Source organism: Typopeltis vanoorti, chromosome 4, assembly GCF_054136105.1.
Source record: "Typopeltis vanoorti isolate ZY-2024b chromosome 4, IOZ_Tvanoo_1.0, whole genome shotgun sequence".
Taxonomy (NCBI): Eukaryota; Metazoa; Arthropoda; class Arachnida; order Uropygi; family Thelyphonidae; genus Typopeltis; species Typopeltis vanoorti.
In genome coordinates this window covers 94,821,907-94,843,320 of record NC_143552.1, presented here as the reverse complement: position 1 = coordinate 94,843,320, position 21,414 = coordinate 94,821,907, and the positions used below count along the sequence as shown (strand labels likewise).

At 35.8% G+C, this 21,414-nt stretch overlaps 1 protein-coding gene across 1 annotated transcript in view; it reads left to right on the top strand.

The window, feature by feature from the left end:
- LOC150107505 (acetyl-coenzyme A synthetase, cytoplasmic-like) overlaps window positions 1-21,414 on the top strand; it is a 319,474-nt gene that overhangs the window by 124,309 nt on the left and 173,751 nt on the right. The window contains exon 7 of the mRNA XM_090391354.1: window positions 5,477-5,592. Coding sequence (XP_090247480.1) covers window positions 5,477-5,592 — 116 coding nt within the window. The remainder of the gene's footprint in view (window positions 1-5,476; window positions 5,593-21,414) is intronic.

Below are 21,414 nucleotides of genomic sequence, written 5' to 3'. Positions count from 1 at the left end.
ACTCTTCTGGCCTGGGCTTTATATCGTTCATGTGCCTGCAAGTCACCTTTCTCCTTAAGTTCTCTCCATAGTTGTTTCTTTTTTTCCAGCTCAAGCTTAATGGTGTTATTCATTCATTTAATCCCTACTTGATTTATTATTTGGACTCTAGGTATACAGTCAGCCATTGCCTCCTGCAAAAACTTCTTAACCGCCTCCCATGCACTATCAACATCCAGCCCTTGCAGTTTTACATGCCATGGCACTGAACCAATCAAACTCCTAAGCTTGTTGTACTTACCAGTCCGATAATTTCACATGTACCCTGTCTTAATTGTAAATTCCACACCTTTAGCCACCTCCCAAGTCAAGACCCTATGATCACTCTCACCAATTGGTGGCAGTGTGGTCATATTCGTTACAGCGCCAAATCCTCGGATACGATTACTAGGTCAAGCACTCTCTGACCCGGAGTATTTTCCATTACATGCTGTCGCAGATAGTTATCCTTTAATAACCGCATAAAACCCAATTCCTTCCTCCCGTGTGTCCTCTCCTCCCTCCAATTAATGCTACCATAGTTAAAATCTCCCATAATAATTATCCTCCTTCCACTCATTTCTTCTGTTTGCTTATGCATACTATCTCCACCATCTTTTCCATCACCTGGTCTATAGCAGCACCCAATTTTATATTTTGTTCTGTTAGCCTCAATCTCACACTAAATGGCCTCAAATGTGCTCTTTTCTCTATCCTGCAATTCAACTTCTATTCTCCTTGGCTGCAGCTCATCAGCTATCATCAATAATACTCCTCTCCCCCCATTTTATTCTCCCTGTCATTCCTGAACACACTATACCCCTCACATTCAATCCCACTAGCTATATCATCTTCAGTCAGCCATGTTTCACTAATGCCAATAACCTGTGGTCTGGAAGTGCCAACCAAGGCCAAAAATTCTTCCTTCTTGTTCCTAATACTCCTAGCATTAGTATACATGAATTGCAAACCCCCATTAGCTCCATCTCTACATTGATGCCTTATACTAACTATCCCATTCTGATTTGTTGTCCTTATTTGCTCGGGCATATTATACTCATTCATACACTCAACTGCCTCCCTAAGGTCTGCATATCTACTCCCCCCCCCTTAATAAATCTAGTTTCCCTGATTCTGCACATCCACTTCATTCAACAACACTTTTTCAAGTCTCCTTGCACCGAATCCATTCAAATGCAAACCATCCATCCTATATAGATCTTTTTGCCCATCGAACTCACTCCACACTTCCACAAATTCCACACCACTCATCTTGCATAATCCATGCATAGTCATTTGCAATTATGGCCTTCCTTCTAAACTCTTCACTATCATACCGCGGCAAAAGACTAATCATCCTAACTCTCTCAATCTTCTCTTTTGCTACCTCAAACAATTCATTCAGGTCCTCTATCATTTCCATTTTATTTCCTTTCAAATCATTCATACCTGCCACCACTATCATTTCTTTCACCCTTTGCTTTTTCCCCCTAATAGACTCACTTACGTCCTTAATGGTCGCACCAGGTTGGTACGATTTTGTCAAATTCTCTACTATCACATCTCATACTAACGAATCTCCATACAGCACTCGCTCCTTCATTTTGTTTACGTTCACAATCATACTCTTATTTTTCCTATCATACTTTTTTTATTGGCTGGTTCACTCGGTAGACATTTGTGCATACGCTCCAGCTGCCGCTTTGCTCTATGTATCGCTTCACTCAACAATGCGATCTCACTCATTGTATCTATCTCATCTTTTTTATTATCTGTTAAACCATTAATTTTCTCTATATTAATACCTTCATTCACACTTTCTACATTCTTGCCCTCACAGCTCTCTGGTACAACCTCTTATCATATCGTTATTTTCTACATTCTGAAATTTGACAAAAATATCACACTCACGACCTGAAACACACTTTAATTCCTCATTTTCCTTACATTTTCTACACACATTCACTCCATTATCATCATCTTACCATACTCCAACTGCTCTCCACAAAGCATACATTTCGCAGATAGTACGTTGTATAATCTCCTTTATGTTACAGTTATTGAACAAAGATGGTGAACCATTATTACTAGCCACCATTTTCCTTCTTACAGAGCCATGTGCACGCTTCTATCATATTTTATCAAATTAATAATTGAAATAACACCAAGACACACTAAGATATGAAAAGCAAACAAAACTACGTAATATTCTAGCAAAATTGTCAATGATAACTTAAAATAACACTTATCTTATCAGTTGCACTCAACAAACACTACATTCCACAAGTCCCTCTAGAGGACACTTTCTTTTGAGGTGCTTATAGTCTCAGCAATTTCGTGCACTTTGACTCACCGGTCATCCAATACAATACCATATCATGCATTCGATCAATGATTTCTGGTGGTGTTACATTTTTGGACATCTTTCACGTGATCATCTTCAAGACTGGTACTGCCACGTTTAAACTTGGCAGCCCATTTCTTAATTGTCGAAAACGAAGGAGAAGAGTGCCCATAAACTTTTATGAACTTTGAATGAATTTCTTTTGGCTTTAATTTTACAAAGAATTTTATAATCGCACGATACTCAATTTATCCATTTCAAGAGATACAGACAACTTTTGCTTCAGACAGCTATATAAAACAAACTACTTGATAGAATGACTTGCAGTTCCACATGGATGCTTATGACAGATGTACCAACTTAAAAAAAAATCTTGCCGATAGTGTTGCCATCTATGGTCGAGGCCGAGAACTTTTCAGACCACCCTCGCATGATTTTAAGGAATGACGATGGTAAGGAGGTCACTGAATCAGTCGATATAGTGGAGTTACTGAGCGCGCACTTTGCAAAAGCATATCATCCAGGTGGTGACATTGAAAAAATGAAGGAACCATTAGTTTATATGGGAATAGTGATGAATGAAGTGGAGGTGACTAGTCTATTACAGAACCTTAATGTGAACACATCTGTGGGATTGGATGGTATACCGGCACGGGTCTTGCGTGAAGCGGCTAAGGAATTATCAGAGCCCTTGACCATGTTGTTTAATCTGAGTCTCAGGTCTGGTTTAGTCCTGAAGGTGTGGAAAGAGGGGAAAATAGTTTCACTGCATAAAGGAGGATCCAAGACTACGGTTGCAAATTACCGACTGATCAGCATATCAGGAGTCGTTGTCAAGGTCTTGGAGAAAGTAGTCAAGGGAAAAATACAGGAATGGATTGATGAAAATAAGATACTGTACAGGGGACAGCATGGCTTTGTGAAGGGTAGATCATGCTTCAGTAACTTGCTCAAGTTTTATAACAAGGTGACGGCAGAACTGGATAAGGGAAATGGGTTTACAGTGATACTGCTGGACCTGGCAAAGGCGTTTGACAGGATACCACATGGAATACTAATCCGTAAACTACAACATATGGGAATGGATATAGGGTTGGTGAGATGGATAGGTGGTTGGTTGATGGAGAGATATCAGAGAGTAGTTTATTCAGGAGTAGAGTCCAAAAGACGGCCAGTGACTAGTGGTGTGCCGCAGGGTTCTGTTCTTGGATCACTGCTGTTTAATCTGTTCATTAACGATATAGGGAAGGATATAAGTGAAACAATTCATTTGTTCGCTGATGATGCAAAGTTGGGTAGGGCAATAGTGAATGCAGAAGATGTCAAAGTCTTGCAGGATGACTTAGATAGATTGGAGTTCTGGGCTAAGGAGAATGGATGTCAATTTAATGTGACAAAATGTAAGGTTTGCATCTCATCTCATCTCATCTCATCTTCCTTATACCTTCTTTTACCTTGCGCTAATTTTTAGGTAATGACAATGTAAACTAGATTATTAATTATAAAAAATTTTAATTAATAACTTCCTTATTTTAATATTACATTGCCATCTTCTAAGACTGACTTCTGTTGCCTTTCTTCAGCCTTATTTGCTTAGTGTGAGTGCCTGCATGCACATATCATTGTTTTGTGATCCCTGAAGATGACAATGTAACATTGCCAAAATATAGGAAGTTATTAATTAAAATTTTTTATAATTAATAATCTAGTTTACATTGTCATTACCTAAAAATTAGAAGCTACAACTACCTATAAAATTAGAATTGCATAATAACACATAGGTAACATGCTTCAGGCTGTCTTATAAGTTTATCATAAATTCCCTAATCTGTATTTCAATATATACCTCTTTTTTGCTGAGACCCTTACATTCTTAGTTACCTCCCAAGTCAAACTTACACGATCCCTGTTACCAATGGGTAGCAGATATAAACTCTCTCTCACCGTGAATCTTCTCCATTATGTTACCTAAGGTAGTTGTCTCTGAGCATCTCTATGAATTGCCTTTCTGTCTGTCTGCTTTTTTCTTCTGCCTGATTTATGTCTCTATACATAGAATCATTTGTACAATCATTTATAATGATACCTTATACTTACCAAGGTAATTTGCTAATGATAATATTTCAGTAATGTCTTCAAATGCATATGGGTGGAGATGCTTACCTTTTAGGTAAGTTCCTACTTTATTCTCAACAGGCTCTGAATTCTAGTACTTAAATCCTAGTATATGTCAGCAAGAAACAAAGTAAAATAGATCGTTGATTAATTGCTGTATGAAATCAGAGATCTGAATTTAAAAAAAAAAAAAAGGCTTGGACTTCAGCATAGGATTCTTTTGCCTATTTGAGATTTGCACTCCCCCCCCACACACACATATTAAAAGACTATAGGTTTTTAATTTTTGCATGACATTATTGTTATAAAATTGTCATTGTTATTATTATTGTTATAAAAAAAATAAATCAAATAAATTGTTGGTTATTACAGTACTTAAGCTGGGACAGAGCTTTAAAAAATCTTTGAAAAATCTGAGGATATTTTAAAGGGCAATAGTTTTGGACACTATTTATTAATGGTCAATAGCATAATTACACCATTTAGTTCTCCATCTGTAACAACCTTTCAGTATCCAGTTACAGCTTTCACAGGGTCCTAGTACTTTTATTAGGCCTGCTCAACTCTTGAATTCCCTCCTCTGGTATCAGGATATTTCAAGGCAGGTAGTTATGCTGCAGCTGGTAGCCCACTGACTAGCCAACATTATTATTATTATTACATGACACCTCCAGGGAGTCCAAAGACTCATTGAGGGAGGGCACCTACTCTACAACTCTCTGTCTCCACCACTCAATCCACCAACTACAACTAAGCCAACTACACCAATGCCATCTATCGCCTGCCACCACCGCCACTAGTATTTCCACAGACAATCACAAATATTCATACCCGTGGCAGAATTTTGAACCCTCAGTCTTTTGAATGGAGAGTGGATACACTAACCGCTCGGCCAACTAGGCTGTGGTAACATACTAAGCTATTTCCAAATGAATGAATGAATGAATGAATGATCTGCCCCTGTACTAACTATAATAGCTGTATCCTCTTTTACCATAGATGTTATGGAATTCTGATCTTGATGTATGGTGGCATGAAGAAATGGCAAAGACTACAGCTTTTTGTGAACCAGAATGGGTAGATGTTGAACATCCATTATTTATTCTTTATACCAGGTACGAACACTATTTTGGAATGTTTGCTGTTTAATTTGTGCACCTAAAAATGTCTTCAAATAATCTGTTGCCATCATTCATTTTATTTATGTTTTCTATAGGTTTCTATAAGATCTGTAAAATATAATATGTAATATGCTTAAAACATTTTTATCTAGTTTATTTATGTGAATCTCTCCTCATGGCAGGTTGTAAACCTCTAACCATCCACAGTTATTAGTACTATGGATGGTGAAAGGTTAAATAATCTCAAAATCCTGCTCTAGAGAACTAAACATGAAACTTTTTTTTTTCAAGCCATGTCATGCCTCCAGTAAGCAGTGGGATGCTTTCACATAGGCAATAAAATTCACTTACCACTTAAAGACATTTACAATTATCGATGGCCATGGTAGGATCTGAATCCACAGTCTGTTAGTTTTTGAACATATATGCTATCCATTCAGCCAAGCAGGATAACCATCTAATTCATATATTCACAAGACAGCTAAATAATTTTTTTTTTTTTCATTCATATTTTACCCTAGCATAAGTAAGCAATAAAGCTTTGCACCTGAAGTATTTTCACAATCAGCTACTTTTATTATATGTTAATGCTACCTACAAAAGGTTTCCAACCTATAGTACTGTGGATGGGCTAAGGATGAATAATCTGAAAACTTCTAAAAACCAAACATAAAATAACCATCCACTTAACCAACCAACCCAGCAAAATATAAAAGCTAAAAAATGCTTCTTCTTTTTGAGTATTTTGCAATTGAGCAGATTCTTCTCTTAGTAGCAAAAACTTTCCTTACACTCTCTTCTGTTCTGAGCCTTCTCTTTCAAGGTTATATACCTATCTCCATTCAGCATGTCATCTAGCATTGTTTTCCTTACTCTTCCTCTGGGTCTTTTTCCATCTATTTTTCCTTCGATGGCATCTCTGATGATTCCATTCCCTCTCAGAATATGTCCAATCCAGTTTCCCTTTCTTCTTTTTATCCTCCTTAAGAGACTTCTTTCTTCTTCTACTCTTTTTAAAGACCTCTTCAATAGTTATTTTATCTGTCCATTTGATTTTTTCCATCAGAAGGATGGAAAAAATCAAATGTAAAACCAAATCCACATCTCAAAGCTTTCCAAAATCTTACTTTCTTTTCTTCAATGTCCAAGTTTCAGCTGCATAGAGGGAAACACTCCACACATAATATTTTATTAGTCTTTTCTTTAGGTTTCTATCCATTTTACTTCTGAATAAATTCCATTTTCTATTAAAGGCATCTCTTCACATCGCTATTCTTGCTTTTATGTCACTTTTACATTTTCCATCACTGCTAATCACACTTCCTAGATATTTAAATGTCTTTACTTGATTCAAATTTTCCCCATTTATTCTGATATCCATATTTGCCTCTTTCCTTGCTATTTTCATTACCTTTGTTTTTCTTATGTTAATTTTCATTCTATAATTGATAATTCCAGAATTGTAGTCCTGTTTCAGTATTTGATAATAATGGCTTGTTATCTGTGTATCTTATTGCAAATATCTGTCTACCTCCAATCTTTATTCCTTCTTTTGAATTCTCCAGTGCCTCTTTTAACATTGCTTTAGAATACATGTTAAACAAAATTTGTGACAGAGACCAGCCTTATCTTACTTCTCATCCAATGATACCTGGTTCTGTTGTACCATATATGTCTCTCACCATGGCAGTTTGTCCCATATATAGTGAAATAATTAGCCTTCTGTCTTTCCAATCTATACCAATCTTTTCCATTTCTTCTGCCATCTTATCCCATTTTACACAGTCAAAAGCTTTTTCAAAATCTATGTAACAGATATTAACTTCTTTATTCACTTCCAGACTTCTTTCACTTACTATTCTTAACACTCCAATCGCATGTCTTGTTCCCTTACATTTCCTGAAACCAAACTGATCTTCTTCAAGAAAGTCTTCCACCGTAGATACAATTCTTTGTGTTAAGATTCTTACAAGTATTTTTGATGTATGGGAAATGAGGCTTATTGTTCTAAAATCCTTGCAGTTCTCTGCATTACTTTTCTTTGGTATAGGTATAAATATTAAGGTCATAAAATCTTTTGATAATTCTCCTTTGTTATAAATTAAATTTATTATTTTGGTTATTTCTTCAGTTCCTTTCTTCTGAAGTTGTTTCAGAAATTCTGCAGGTATTTCATCTATTCCTTCTGCCTTTCCACATTTTAGTTCTTTAATGGCCATTTCTACTTCTGTCTTCAAAATCTCTGGACCTAGATCATCTTCATTTACCTTCTTCATATCTTCTAATGGCAACTCATTTGGTCTATTATCCTTGTCATATAGTTCTTCAATGTATTCCTTCCATCTCATTAGGATTCTATCTTCTTCAGTTATGATTTCTCTATTCTTATTTTCTATGCCTTTAATTCGAATTCCATTTCTCTTGCAGTCTCATACAGAGATGGCAAGGTTTTTTTTCACCCAGAAACTTGGATTTTTTTATTCCACAAGGATTGCCTTAGATCCGATAATTTCATCAGTGGATGCGATTGTGTGTGGTGTGTGTGTGTCACATTTGCCACCATTTTGTGAGACTGACTGTGAAGTGATCACTACCTGGATAGTGACCAGCCATATGAAGACTTCTGTGAGGAAATAGGTGAACTACAAGGCTGGTGATTATGAAAGCTTAGATTCATGCTTCTTGTTTTTCATACAAAAGATCATACCTTCCCACTCTCTCATAATTTTCCATTTCTTCACATGCTATAACCTGAAAATTTAATTTAATTTTACTCAAAGTTTTTTTTTTACATCTCAATCTGCAGATATATTGTATACCATATAGTTTTATATTATATAAAATGAAAAGTTTATTGAAAACACACTTTTTATAAAGACAGCATCACAGAATCGGATTATTGTTATAGATTTCTCTAATTTCATGTCAACTAAAATGTATTTTCCCTGAATTTTCATTCTGCATGATATAATGCATGAAACATATTAAATAGCTCTAAAGTTGTTTTAATCAGGTAAATTCAAATTAAAAAACCTTTAAAGTTTTAATAGAATACAAGAATGTATCTTCAATTGAAATTCTCTCTAGGTGGTTTCGTTCCTCATAAATATAAATTACAATGCATGATATTCCATTAACAAGAGGAAATTGGAAAGGTGATTACTCAATATTAAGATTCTAGATATAAAGTGTAATACTTGGGTCAGAGTTCAGACTAGGGTGAGCTACATTATAACAGCCATTAAAAGAATCCAAATAGCAATTGGCAGGTCATATTATTATTATTATTATTATTATTATTATTACGGGTATCTCCATGGAGTCAGTAGACTCATTGTGGGAGACCCAAACTAGCAAAATAATATCTGTCATATCTCTTCTTGAATTCGTTTACAGATGAAGAACTCACAACTAAGTCAGGTAATGAATTCCACTCATTCACCACCCTCCAGGCAAAAAACCTTGTTCTTGCACCCTGGTTAACCACACTCTTCTTTAATTTCCAGGGATGACCTCTTGTTCTTCCATCACTATCACACAGCTGAAACATTTCCCCTGCATCAATCCTATAAAAACCCTTCAGTAATTTAAATGTTTCTATCATATCCCCTGTTCTCTGCCTATCAACCAACCAATTTTGCAAGAAGTAACACTCAAAAATGGACAAAGTTGATATCAGAATATCCTAGAGGTGGAAAGAGAACTACAGGAAGACCATAGAGATGATGGAAGGATGAGATTAAAGAGATGGCAAGAACTCAGTGTCATAGAAAGGCTCAAGATAGGAATGGATGGAGGACTTTGGGAGAGGCCTTTGTCCAGCAGTGGATAAAAAAATGGATGATACTCATGATGATGATGATGATGATATTCTATTTACAGCATGAAAAATTATATATATACAATTTGATATCCTTTTTATATAAACTTTAAATATGAATATGTAAATATAAAAATATAACATTTTATGTATGAAATTTTAAATATAAAAATTAAGATGACTTTGCTGAATTTTGCAAACATATTCAACAGGAAACTGCATGTTACACAAATTGGAGCAAATAGGGATAGATATGAATCTGGTGATGTGGATATTGGGGTAGCTGTTAGACAGATACTTGGAGAGCCAAATCCAGGAAAAGGCAAGTAGCTAGTGATACCCTGCAGAGTTCAGCTTAGGCTGCTACTGTTTAATTTGCATGCCAGTGATATAAGAAGAGCCTCCGTAGCTCAGTCAGTATAGAAAAAGCCCTTTGGTTGGAGGAAAGGCCTGTGTATGAATCCCATTTAGGATGCTTAGAACCTATATCAGGGCTTTTCAACTAAAGGTGAGTTAGTCTCATACAGAGATGGCAAGGTTTTTTTTCACTCAGAAACTTGGATTTTTTTTATTCCACAAGGATTCTCTTAGATCTGATAATTTCATCAGAGGATGTGATTGTGTGGGGAGTGCAGCGGTGTAGCTAGAGCTTTTGCCACCCCTCTCAATACACACCAAAAATACTACAAAAAGTCAAAACGACGTATAGGGAAATAAATTAAAATGCTATGTTTATTTTTGAAGTAAAACTTTAATTTCGACATTCTAAAATGTTATATTTCTTGCTTTTCTGTTAGCAAAATCATCGATGACATTGGCAAAGTCTATTTCTTAGTAATGTAGGTAATTTTTAATCAATTTTATTTAGAAAAACTCTTTGCACAACTAATAACACTTACAGAAATCGTGAGGAAAATTCTCAGCAGTATTACAATATTTGGAACTGAGTTCTTGAGACTGTATTTTAGAATTAACTGTAAAAGTTCAAAAAGATTCAAAGTGCCATCTGGATGCCCCTCCCCCCCAGCTCTATGCTACTGGTGGAGTGTGTCACATTTTCCACCATTTTGTGAGACTGGCTGTGAAGTGATCACTACCTGGGTAATGACCAGCCATATAAAGACTTCTGTGAGGAAATATGTGAACTACAAGGCTGGTGATTATGATAAGCTTAAGGAGATAGCTAGGATTTATAGCAAAGAATAAGCAAAAATTCAATTTGAGCAGAAAATCAGGCCAAGAAAAATCCTAGGAAGTTTTTTCAATATGCAGCAAGTAGAAGGAAGAATGATTATGGTAAGATGATGTTAATGAATGAAAATGGTAGATTGATAATGCTGCAGAGGATGTAATCATGGTATTCAGTGAACAATTCATCAGAGTGTTTCATCTGCATAATTGTGAAATTATGAGAAGCTCAATTATAGAGGGAGCAGGAGAAGATTGCTTACTGGTGAGTGTGCAAGCAGTATATGAGGAATCAAGTAAGATTAATGTCAATAAGACAATAGGATTGATGACATGACTGCTTGTCTTAAGGCATTGTTCAGGGAGTTAGCATCATCCTTGTCATATCTGCTTAACAAGAGTCTAGCAACAACACAAGTTCCAAAGGAGTGGAAGAGGAAGTAAACTTTTTCTGCTTTGTGAAAGTTATGATAGGGGTGAGGCTACAAATTATAGGCTGATCTGTATATCTATAGCTGTGGTTAAGGTGTTGGAGAGGTTGATGAGAGCTAAGATACAGAAGTAGGTTGATAACAGCAGTATTCTGATTGTTAGCATGGGTTTGTGTTAAAGGAAGGTTATATTTTACCAGTTTACAAGGTGACGAATGCATTGCACAAAGAAAATGCATATACAGCTGTTTATTTAGAGTTAGAAAAGGCTTTCGATAAATTGCTACAAAACAAGTTGGTGATTAGATGGGTGGGATTGTGTATACTGGATTAGTGAGTGGATAGTGACTAGCTGTCTGGTCAGATAGGCATCAACAAGTTGTATATGGAAATGTGGTCAAAAGAGAAAAGTTACGAGTAGTGTGCTGCAGGAGTCTGTTTGGCCATGTGGTATATTAATGATATTGGACTGGATTTAACTGGAGATATACAACTGTTTATAGATGAGATTGGAGAGAATGTTGTGGAGTCAAGCAGATGTTATAGCTTACAGGAGGACTTAAATAGATTGTATGAGTGGGCAAATCAATGGAACTGTCATTTCAGTGTTGCAAAGTGTAAGGTTATGAAATTTGGTAGGCTACAATGGGATTCAAAGTATATATTTGTGGGGAAAGTTTATAAGAGGTAGACAAGATGATAGCTCTGGGAGTGCTGGGGTACAAAGACCTGAAGCTCAGGGTTCACATTGCACAAGTTGTGAAGCCATCACATCAGATTATCACAATGATGTGGAGGACTTGATATGCAGAAATGAAGTGGTTATGGTTTTGTTGTATAAGGTGATCAAGTCTCATACAGATCATTGTGCACAGATTTAGCCATTTTGTTTTCATGTTAATGATATATATTAAAAAGGGTCTAGAGAAGATTGAATATGGTGGTGATGGGTCTTTGAAATATGGAGTATGAAGGCAGATTGAGAGAATGCACTTTTCCAATATCCTTGTGAATAGGAGGAGGAGGCAGTTGGGATAGGATTGAGATATATAAGTTGTTAAGGAGTTGTTACTGGGTTAATGTGGAAGAAACTTTTCATAGAATGAGAGGACAAGATAGAACACGAGGATATATAACCTTTCCAGCAAAGGTTGGTCAGTTGGTAGAGCCTCTGCTACTAATGGCTCACGAAAAAAGTTAAGCAAGTTTGAGCATGGTTAGTAGTTGGAAGGAGATCAAACGTTCAATGCTGTTGGCACACTCTCTCCTGATGAGTCTTTGAATTCCTTGGAGGTGTCACATAATAATAATAATATCATATGAGGACAGCAGGAGGGTGAGAAGCAAGTTCTTTACATGGAGTGGTTGATGAGTAGAATGAATTGTACTACTTACCCAGGTAAGATAGTACAACACTATATTCAGTCCTGAAGATATTTTCACGTGCAAACTTTGTTTGCTCTCACTGGGATAAAGGATTAAACTAAATTTATCATAGTCTAACCTAGTGATAAATAAACTTTCAGCATCTTTCTCTAAATCCAGAGTAATTTAATAAAAAAAAAGTTGGCAAACCTTCTGGCAACTATAGGTAAAGGTGACCTTGCTACTGCTTCTGCCTGGTATCTCCAACTCTGGGCCTGGCTCCCACTGAAGAGACCCCAATAAAGGTCGAAACTAGTCTGGGTAGTGGCCAATCCCTTAATGCATAACAGTATACATATCCACAAGGAGATGTGTTTTGCATTATGGGAGATACTGGGATAGGAGTGTTGGTAGCTTGCTCACCTTTGCTACGAGTTGCCTGGTGTTGTACAACTTATCCAGGTAAGATAGTACAACATTATAATCAGTCCTGAAGATATTTTCAGGCACAAACTTTGTTTGCTCTCACTGGGATAAAGGATTAAACTAAATTTATCAAGAGGTGATTGCAGCTATAGAGGGGATATTTTGCAGATCTTACTGAGAACCACTACAGGGACAGGATAACGGTACTGGAGCATCGCTGGAATAAATGTATTAGTCTTAAGGGAGATTATGTTAAAAAATAAAAATAATTTTGAAATGATAAATTCGTTCTTTCATCGTTAGGCTGAGAACTTTTCTGACCACTCTCGTAACTTCAAGACATTATATAAGATTCGGACTAAATTTATATTTAGGCTTGATTTCTGATTCTTTCTTTAACTTCTTTTAATTTAGAGGGTGGTTGTTTCAAATAATTAAGCATAATAAGAAATTCATTGAAATTCAAGCTTTTGGTAGAACTTAATGCTCTGTAAGGGTAGAATTGAGAAAGAGAGAGAGAGGGGGGGCGGGGTGGTAACTGAATGCCAGTAGCACTTTTAGTGAGTTTTAAATTATTTGTAGCTGTAGTTAGGTCTCTTAATTATATATATATATATTAAAAAAAAAAGAAAGAGAAATCTAGTTTTATTAAGAACTATAATATAAAACACAACTCACTTCATCCTTTTTCTTTAATACCTTATTTTGTTCACTTTTTTTTTTTTTTTATTCATTATCCTACATACAGCAGATCAACAGTATAAAGGGAGAGAGGAAAAATGTTAGTAAAATAGAAGAAAATGAAGATTGAGAACTAGTTTAAATGAAATTACATCTTAGGAATGACCCAAAAGAAGTATGTGAAATCTTTTAATTAAAGAAGACTATTTGTTTGCTTAAGAGTTATAGGCTGTTGTGCTTTAACTAAATTTGAAATTAATAAAATACATTAACAAAACATAATTGCAACAACTCTAATCATTGTTCCCATGAAAACTTCAAGAAACAACATTTGGTCTTGAATATGTATTCTTTCTATCCTTAATATCCCCAGGATTTGAAGGGGATAAATTAACTGTGGAAAGGGTACAGAGGTGGATAACACAGATGGCTTCAGGACTGTACAATGTTAGTTATGAGGATTGGCTGAGGGAATATGGACTGCAGACTTTGGTGTATCGAAGGAGTAGTGATATGACTTTTAAACTGTTGAGAGGCAGTTACAGTGTTGACACTGGGCAGTTCTTTCACTTGGTGGAACAGTGGGAAGGAGCGATAATAAGGGGCCATCCCTGGAGGTTTTGAAAAGAAGCTGCGAGCAAGAGGGTGAGGAGTGGTTTCTTTGTATGGAGGGTAGTTGAACCATGGAATGCATTGCCTGATGGAGTTGTGAAAGCAAGAATGATCAATGAGTTCAAGGAGTGATATGATAGACTTTGTGTTTCCTAGGAAGGTCCTCCCACCATGAGTCTTTTGACTCCATGGATGCCTGAATAATAATAATAATAATAATAATAATAATAATAATTGTGATAGCCTAACAGATCCCATTTTCTTCCAAAAAAATAAAAAAAAAAGCCAAAAAAATTTTTTTGGCATTTTTTACATGATGCTAGAAGATGAAGCCATTGTGTGCCAAATTAAGTGTATTATTTATGAAGGGCATTTTTCTTCTATAACATTTGCTTTACATATGATGTTCTGCAGAGACTGGTACTAATGTATACTAGGGTTCAACCTTTTTTGTGAGTTGAATGCACATAAAAAAAACCTTCCAGCAGTAAGAGAAATTAATTTCTTGAGTTGCTTCTGAGAGACAGCTGCCTTAGCCAGAACATAACAGAAGGGACATGACGATCAAGTCTTAAATATCAGTATATTGTTGTTGTTTTGAAAGTTTCAAATCTGCCTCTATTCGGTAAAAGAAACTTGAATGGTGGCCAACTATATGAGGACTTCTGAGAAAAAAAATGGATTTATATGTAACTGAATAGAATAGCTTAGAATAATAGCAATGAATGAGGAATTTATTTGACAGAAAAGAGATCATTATTACTTGTGACTATGCCATAATATATACCATGCTTTAAAAAGGTAAATAACTAGATGTAAATCTTGTAGCAAGGCTTATAAATTGGTCATACATAACTGGTAATTAACTTAAGGAAATTATAACGCATAAAACGGATATTAATTAAAGGAAACTTTAATGAATACCTTCAATATTTCAGCAATGTCACGTTGCCATCTTCAGGAACATACAAATATGGTATGTGCATGCAGGCACTAACAAAAGCAAATGAGAAGAAGGCAAGAAACTAATCTTGTTCCTAAAGTCCTAATGGTGCCCCCCCTAGCGGGCTAATTAGGTTGTCTTGGCCGTTGGGCTGAAGTTCTTATAATGCAAGTCTCCCAAATTTGGGGCAGTTTCATGCAACCAAATTTGTTGAGGTTTGGAACATTTTTTAGAGCCGCTGATGATTCCATGAATAATCTTTCATGGAATCATCAGCAGCTGTATCTATGGCATGGTCTGCCAGCCCAGAGTGTCTGTACTGGTGAACTATGTGTTTCAAAGACCAACCACTTTCCCTAGACCTACCTGGTGTATACCAGGTCCCTTACAGCTGTAAATTGTCCTACTTTGATCAAACAGGCAGGACAGCGAATATCAGGATTTCAGAACACAAAGACTACATCCCGTTTCACCAGTACAGCCACTCTGAGCTGGTAGACCATGCCATAGATACCCGCAATAGAATTCGTTGGAAGAAAACTAAAATAATACACCGCAGCAAGTTCAAGTATGAAAGATTATTCCTGGAATCATCAGTGGCTTTAAAAAAAACGTTCCAAACCTCAACAAATTTCGGTGCATGAAACTGCCCCAAATTTGAGAGACTTGCATCATAAGAACTTCAGCCCAACAGCCAAAACAACCCAATTAGCACTAGGGGGCACCATTAGGACTTTAGGAACAAGATTAATTTCCTGCCTTCTTCCTCATTTGCTTTTGTTAGTGTCTGCGTGCATATACCATATTTGTATGTTCCTGAAGATGGCAACGTGACATTGCTGAAATATTGAAGGTATTCATTAAAGTTTCCTTTAATTAATATCTGTTTTATGCATTGTAATTTCCTTAAGTTAATTACCAGTTAACTAGATGTAAAATGGGTGATTCAATGATCAGATTAAAAGTGTGCAATCTAGAATAAGAAGTCCTAATGCAGACAGTATAAGGTGAAAGCTAATAATCAGGGAGTATAATTGATAAGAAAAGATAAACTACAGTGTTAGTAGTTTTTGATTGATCAGATAAAAAAAAAGCCCCAGTCATTCTTTTAATTTGTAGTCAGTAGAATAAAGAATAGTGAATGATTATTTGAATTAATGGAATTGGTAGACAGGTAACCAAGACATAAGATAAACTGCATTTAATCAGTGTTTCATTTCTTTCATGCTGGTTTATACAAAACTTAAGTAAAGATGCAATAATAGATGAAGAGCTGAAAGTGAATGAGCAGGAGGTTTTGTTGCACAGAAGCTTTTATAAGTCAGAGAGATTGTTCTTGGAATCAACAGAAGCTTTGAAACATACTCCAAACCTCTACAAGTATGGCTGTATAAATTTGCCAAAGATTTGGGAGACAGGCATCATAAGACCTAATTAATTAATACCTGCTTTCTCTCTCTCTCTCTGTTTTTTTTTTTTTTCCTTCTCTCAATGCAGATGGCACCTAATTAGGACTTTAATTTTTGTGTTGTACATTACAAATTGTTCAAACTAGTCCCATTGGTATAGCGGATTGTTGTTGTCTCGCTTACTGTGACAAACTGTTTTTGTTCTCTGAAGATGCTGGATAGAATACCTGCGAAATATCAGCAATAAGTTAATAAATAGTTATTTTGTTATCAGTCTTTGTTCTCATCTATGCCGTTAAAATTAATCAACACGTATGACAAACACATAAGCCTTTCTACACATTTGATAGTACATTGCTATGTATTTTAAGAGAACATTCTGGAGAGTTGGTAGTATTCTTGACATGTTTATTTTTTAAGTCTGTCACAAATTAGTTGAAGGAGGATAAAATTCTACCACTGCTCAAAGTGATGCCAAGACTGCACCATCAAATTGTAATTTGCTATTTGTAATTTGGACAGTCTGTGAATCTGGAGTCAGAGATTACAGTGTAGGAAAGGTACTAGGATTAAGGATTGAGTAATGAGAGCAGGATTTTCTAGGAACATCAGCATGCATTTGTTAAGAGCCAGTTGCATTTTAGTAATTTACTAAAATGGTATAAGAGAGTGATAGAAACATTGCATAAGGGGATGATATATACATTTAATATTTAACAGATTATCGCATGACAGTTAAATTATTTAAGGTGTGGTTGGATAATAAATTAGTGAGTTGGATGAGAGATTGGTTTTCTAATATATCTGTGGATTTTGTATGGAAGAAGAGAATCCTGGAAAAAAATAGTGACTAAAGATGTCTTGCAGAGAATTTAGGGCTATTATTTTTATTTTATATGCTGATGTTGGGAAAGGCTTAAATGAAGGTATATATAGGTATCCCTTGCTTAACGCATTTTTGCTTAACGTAGGATTTGATTAACACAGCAAAATTAATTGCGACAATCCCTTGATATATACGCGGCAAGAGTTTTAATTAACACGTCTTTAAATTTACCATGCAGAAACATTGCAAGCCTCGAGGAGTGTTTCCTGGCTGAGAGAAAGAAAATCATGAGCATGATGATGTTGATGATAATGCATTTGGTCATTCAAACTCTCTTAATGATCTGCTTGAGAATGTGAAAGTTTTATTTTTTCCACCAAATACGACATCATTGCTACAACCCATGGCCATGGGCGTCATTGCAACTTTCAAAGCCTATTTTCTTAAAAAGACATTCTCAAAGGCAGTTGAAAAAACAACTAGAGAAAATGCGATTAGGCTCCATGAATTTTGGAAAAATTTTAACATTAAACACTCAATTGAAAACATTCATGCTCATGGGAACAAGTATCCTCTAGCTGCATAAAAGCTATTTGGAAAAACCTTTTGCTGGAATGCGCTAATGACTTAGGTGGTTTTTCAAAATCCTGTGAACAACATGGTTGAAGAAATCGTTTCAATTCATGAAGACCTTGGTTTTGATGGTGTTGACGCAGAAGTCATCGTATATTATGCTTTTGCACAGGCCTGCACATTTTACCGCATAAGCTTCTGTCACCTATAATCCCGCAGAATAGGTTGGTTGCTCCTTATTCCCGGTGGTATCGCATGTCTGTTAAAGTATGTGTCCACAGGGCCGGTTTGCCTGCTTTGCTGGATGAAAAACCCCAGATAAACTGGCAGAAAAACCCTGCTGTCCATGCCCAAGACCAGCTAACTTGGCTATGGCTGAGGAAGATCCTTCAGCTCCTCACGTCGTTGACAGGAATCGAACCTAGGACACTCCTTCCCCAGGCATATGGTTGTGAAGTGCAAAGCCACTAGGCTAACCGTGCAGACGATGCAGAAGATGTTAAAGAATTATTGGATTCAAATTCAAAAGATTTCAGTGACAATGATCTTCTTGAAATTGAACAACAATGCACATATGAAGACAACGAACAAATGGGATGTGAAGATGAGGTTCCCAAGGAGATACCAATCAACGAGCTGGATGGAATATTTTGCATTTTAGAATCACTTAAGAAGCAAGTAATGGATAGTGATCCAGATGTTAATTGAAGAATGCTTGTTTGCCAAGGTCTAGAGAGTCATTTTGCTTGTTATTAATGCTGATAGAAAAACCTAAAACTGTTAAAACGACTCTTGATAACTTTTTTTGTTAAAAAAAAATGCAGTAACTAATGTAGGTACAAATATTTATTAAACATTTGCTTTGCATTCATTTTTTATCTTTCCTAAAAGAGTACCATATAAAACGAATTATTAATACAATAATCGATCATGGACGAATTGTAATTTTAACCACTGATTATTATATTTGATTAACGCGATTTTGATATACGCAGTAACATAGAGGGATTAATTAATTGCTTTAATCAAGGGATACCTGTAGTTGTTTGTCAATGTGGAAGAGATAGTGTCCTCACCACATTATTCCTACTTCTGCTGTCAACCACAAGTCACATCATGGTAGTCAACCTCCTGGATGGAGATGAACATGATGATGATGATGATAGTTGTTTGTAGATTATGCAAACTTTAGAAGAGCTATGAAGAGGCAAAATAATGTCTCGAATAATAAATAACCAGGTTTTAACTCACATGAATTTTTTATTTATACGAAGAGTTTCTGAAAAGTAAGGTAATACTTTGTTTTTTTCTTAATAATGGTGAAAAGCAATGAGATAAAGCATGATGGAACAGATAGACCCATTAATAACATTCAAACAGACTGCCATTACAGTGTGGCACTGATGTCGCCTCACAGCAGCAAAAAAGGTTTCACTAAATGACATTCACCATGAACTGGTTGTTGTGTATGATGAAAAGGTAGGCTTACCATACGTCCTGGTTTGAAGGTATGGTCCCGGCCAGTTTGTCATTTTGTCCCGGTTATTTGGTAAAAATTTAAAAGTGCAGAATATATACGCAGTACAAAAAGTGCAGCCTCGGAAAATGCTGATTAGGCAATACGACTACCCCACTTTGACTCTGGCCTGTATGTTGGTCGCAAGTCATTGTTGAACATGCGCAATCTTAGTTGAGTTTAGATTGTGAGTCGGTGTTTCTTTTCGGCATGTTGTTTGTAATTTTTTTTACTTCATTAAATTAATTTAACCCCAAAATGCCAAAAAGAAACTGTGTGTTTACAGATGAATTAAAAAAGGATTATCCGTTTTTGAAAAACGTTTGTGGCCATATTGACAAAGTGAAATGTGAACAGTGCTCTTCAGAATTTTCTGTGGCTCATGGTGGACGTTCGGACATAAAAAATCACTTGACATGTGCGAAACATAAGGCTAGTCTAGCAGCGGCAGGAACTTCCTCAAAGATATTGTCATGTTTTAAAGCTGCCGATCCAAGTGACAAAGAATTTTTAATAGCTGCTAAAGAAGCAGCTTTTGCATTTCATGTTGCTATTCACAATCTCAGCTTTAAGTCTGCCAATTGTTCATCTAAATTGATATCAAAGCTTTTTGAAACAAAGTTTAGACTGGGTAGAACAAAATGTGAAGCTGTCACTGTTAATGTGATTGAGCCACTGTTATGTCAGCAACTTTGTGAAGATTTAAACAAAACAAATTTTGTGATGATATCAATTGATTCTTCCAACAGGAAAGAAATTAAAACTGTGCCATTTGTTGTGTGGTATTTTGCACCAGATTGTGGAGTAAAAGTTAAACTTTTAGACTTTCAGTCAGTTCCCGGTGAAACTGTAGAAATACTATGTTAAAGATACCAAGCAATTTTAAACCTGGTTTTACTCCATTTTTTCCAAGTAAGCAAACAGACAAAATGTCAAGTTTGCGCCTGCAATTTATGCAAGACTAGCTGATCCCACAGGTAGTGCAAGATCAAGGCAACTCATGGTAAAGGTGGAGCAAGCTCTGATCACTAATCTTAATATTTACCCTTAATGCAGGTCGAAACCGGTCTGGGTAGTGGCCCCTTGCCTTTAATACAAAACATCATACATCCCCTTCTTGGAGATGTGTTTGGCATTAAGGGTAAATATTAAGATTAGTGATCAGAGCTTGCTCCACCTTTACCATGAGTTGCCTTGGTCTTGCACTACCTGTGGGATCAGCTAGTCTTGCATAAATTGCAGGTGCAAACTTGACATTTTGTCTGTTTGCTTACTTGGAAAAAATGGAGTAAAACCAGGTTCAAAATTGCTTGGTATCTTTAACATAACTATACCCAAGTTAAAAATACTTTCTACTGCAGAAATACTGACAAACCATTTGATGTCAGTTATGAAAACTCATAATATAACAAAAAAATTATTGGATTTTGTGGAGATAACTGCAATAAAAATTTTGGGGGTGTAAAATGGAGAGGAGAAAACAATATTTACAGTCGATTGAAGAAGGAACTAGGAAGAAACATTGTGGGCATTGGTTGTGGTGCTCACATCGTTCACAACTGTCTTTAAACCACAGTTGATGTTTACCTATTGAAATAGTCAAAATTTATAAATATTTCCACATTTATATAGTTCGAGTCACTCAACTAAAAGTGTTCTGTGAATTTGTAGATGTAGAGTATAAAAAGGTTCTTCAACATGGCAACACCCATTTTCTTTTGCTACTTCCAGTTATTGACAGAATACTTGAGATCTATGAGGGACTGAAATCATATTTTATTTCACAAGAACACTGTCTGGTGATGATAAAACAGTTCTTTGATAAAGATTGTGGTGAAATGTATTTGTGGTTTGTGCACGGGCAACTCAAATTGTTTAACAAATCTATCTTGATTATGGAAAGTACAAAAGCAAGTGCAAGAGATATTGTCATCGAACTTAGAAAATTAAAAACAAATCTTGAGGAAAGGCGTGATAATAAATTTATACCTCAAGAAGCAAAAAAGCTTTTTAGAATACTGGAAAA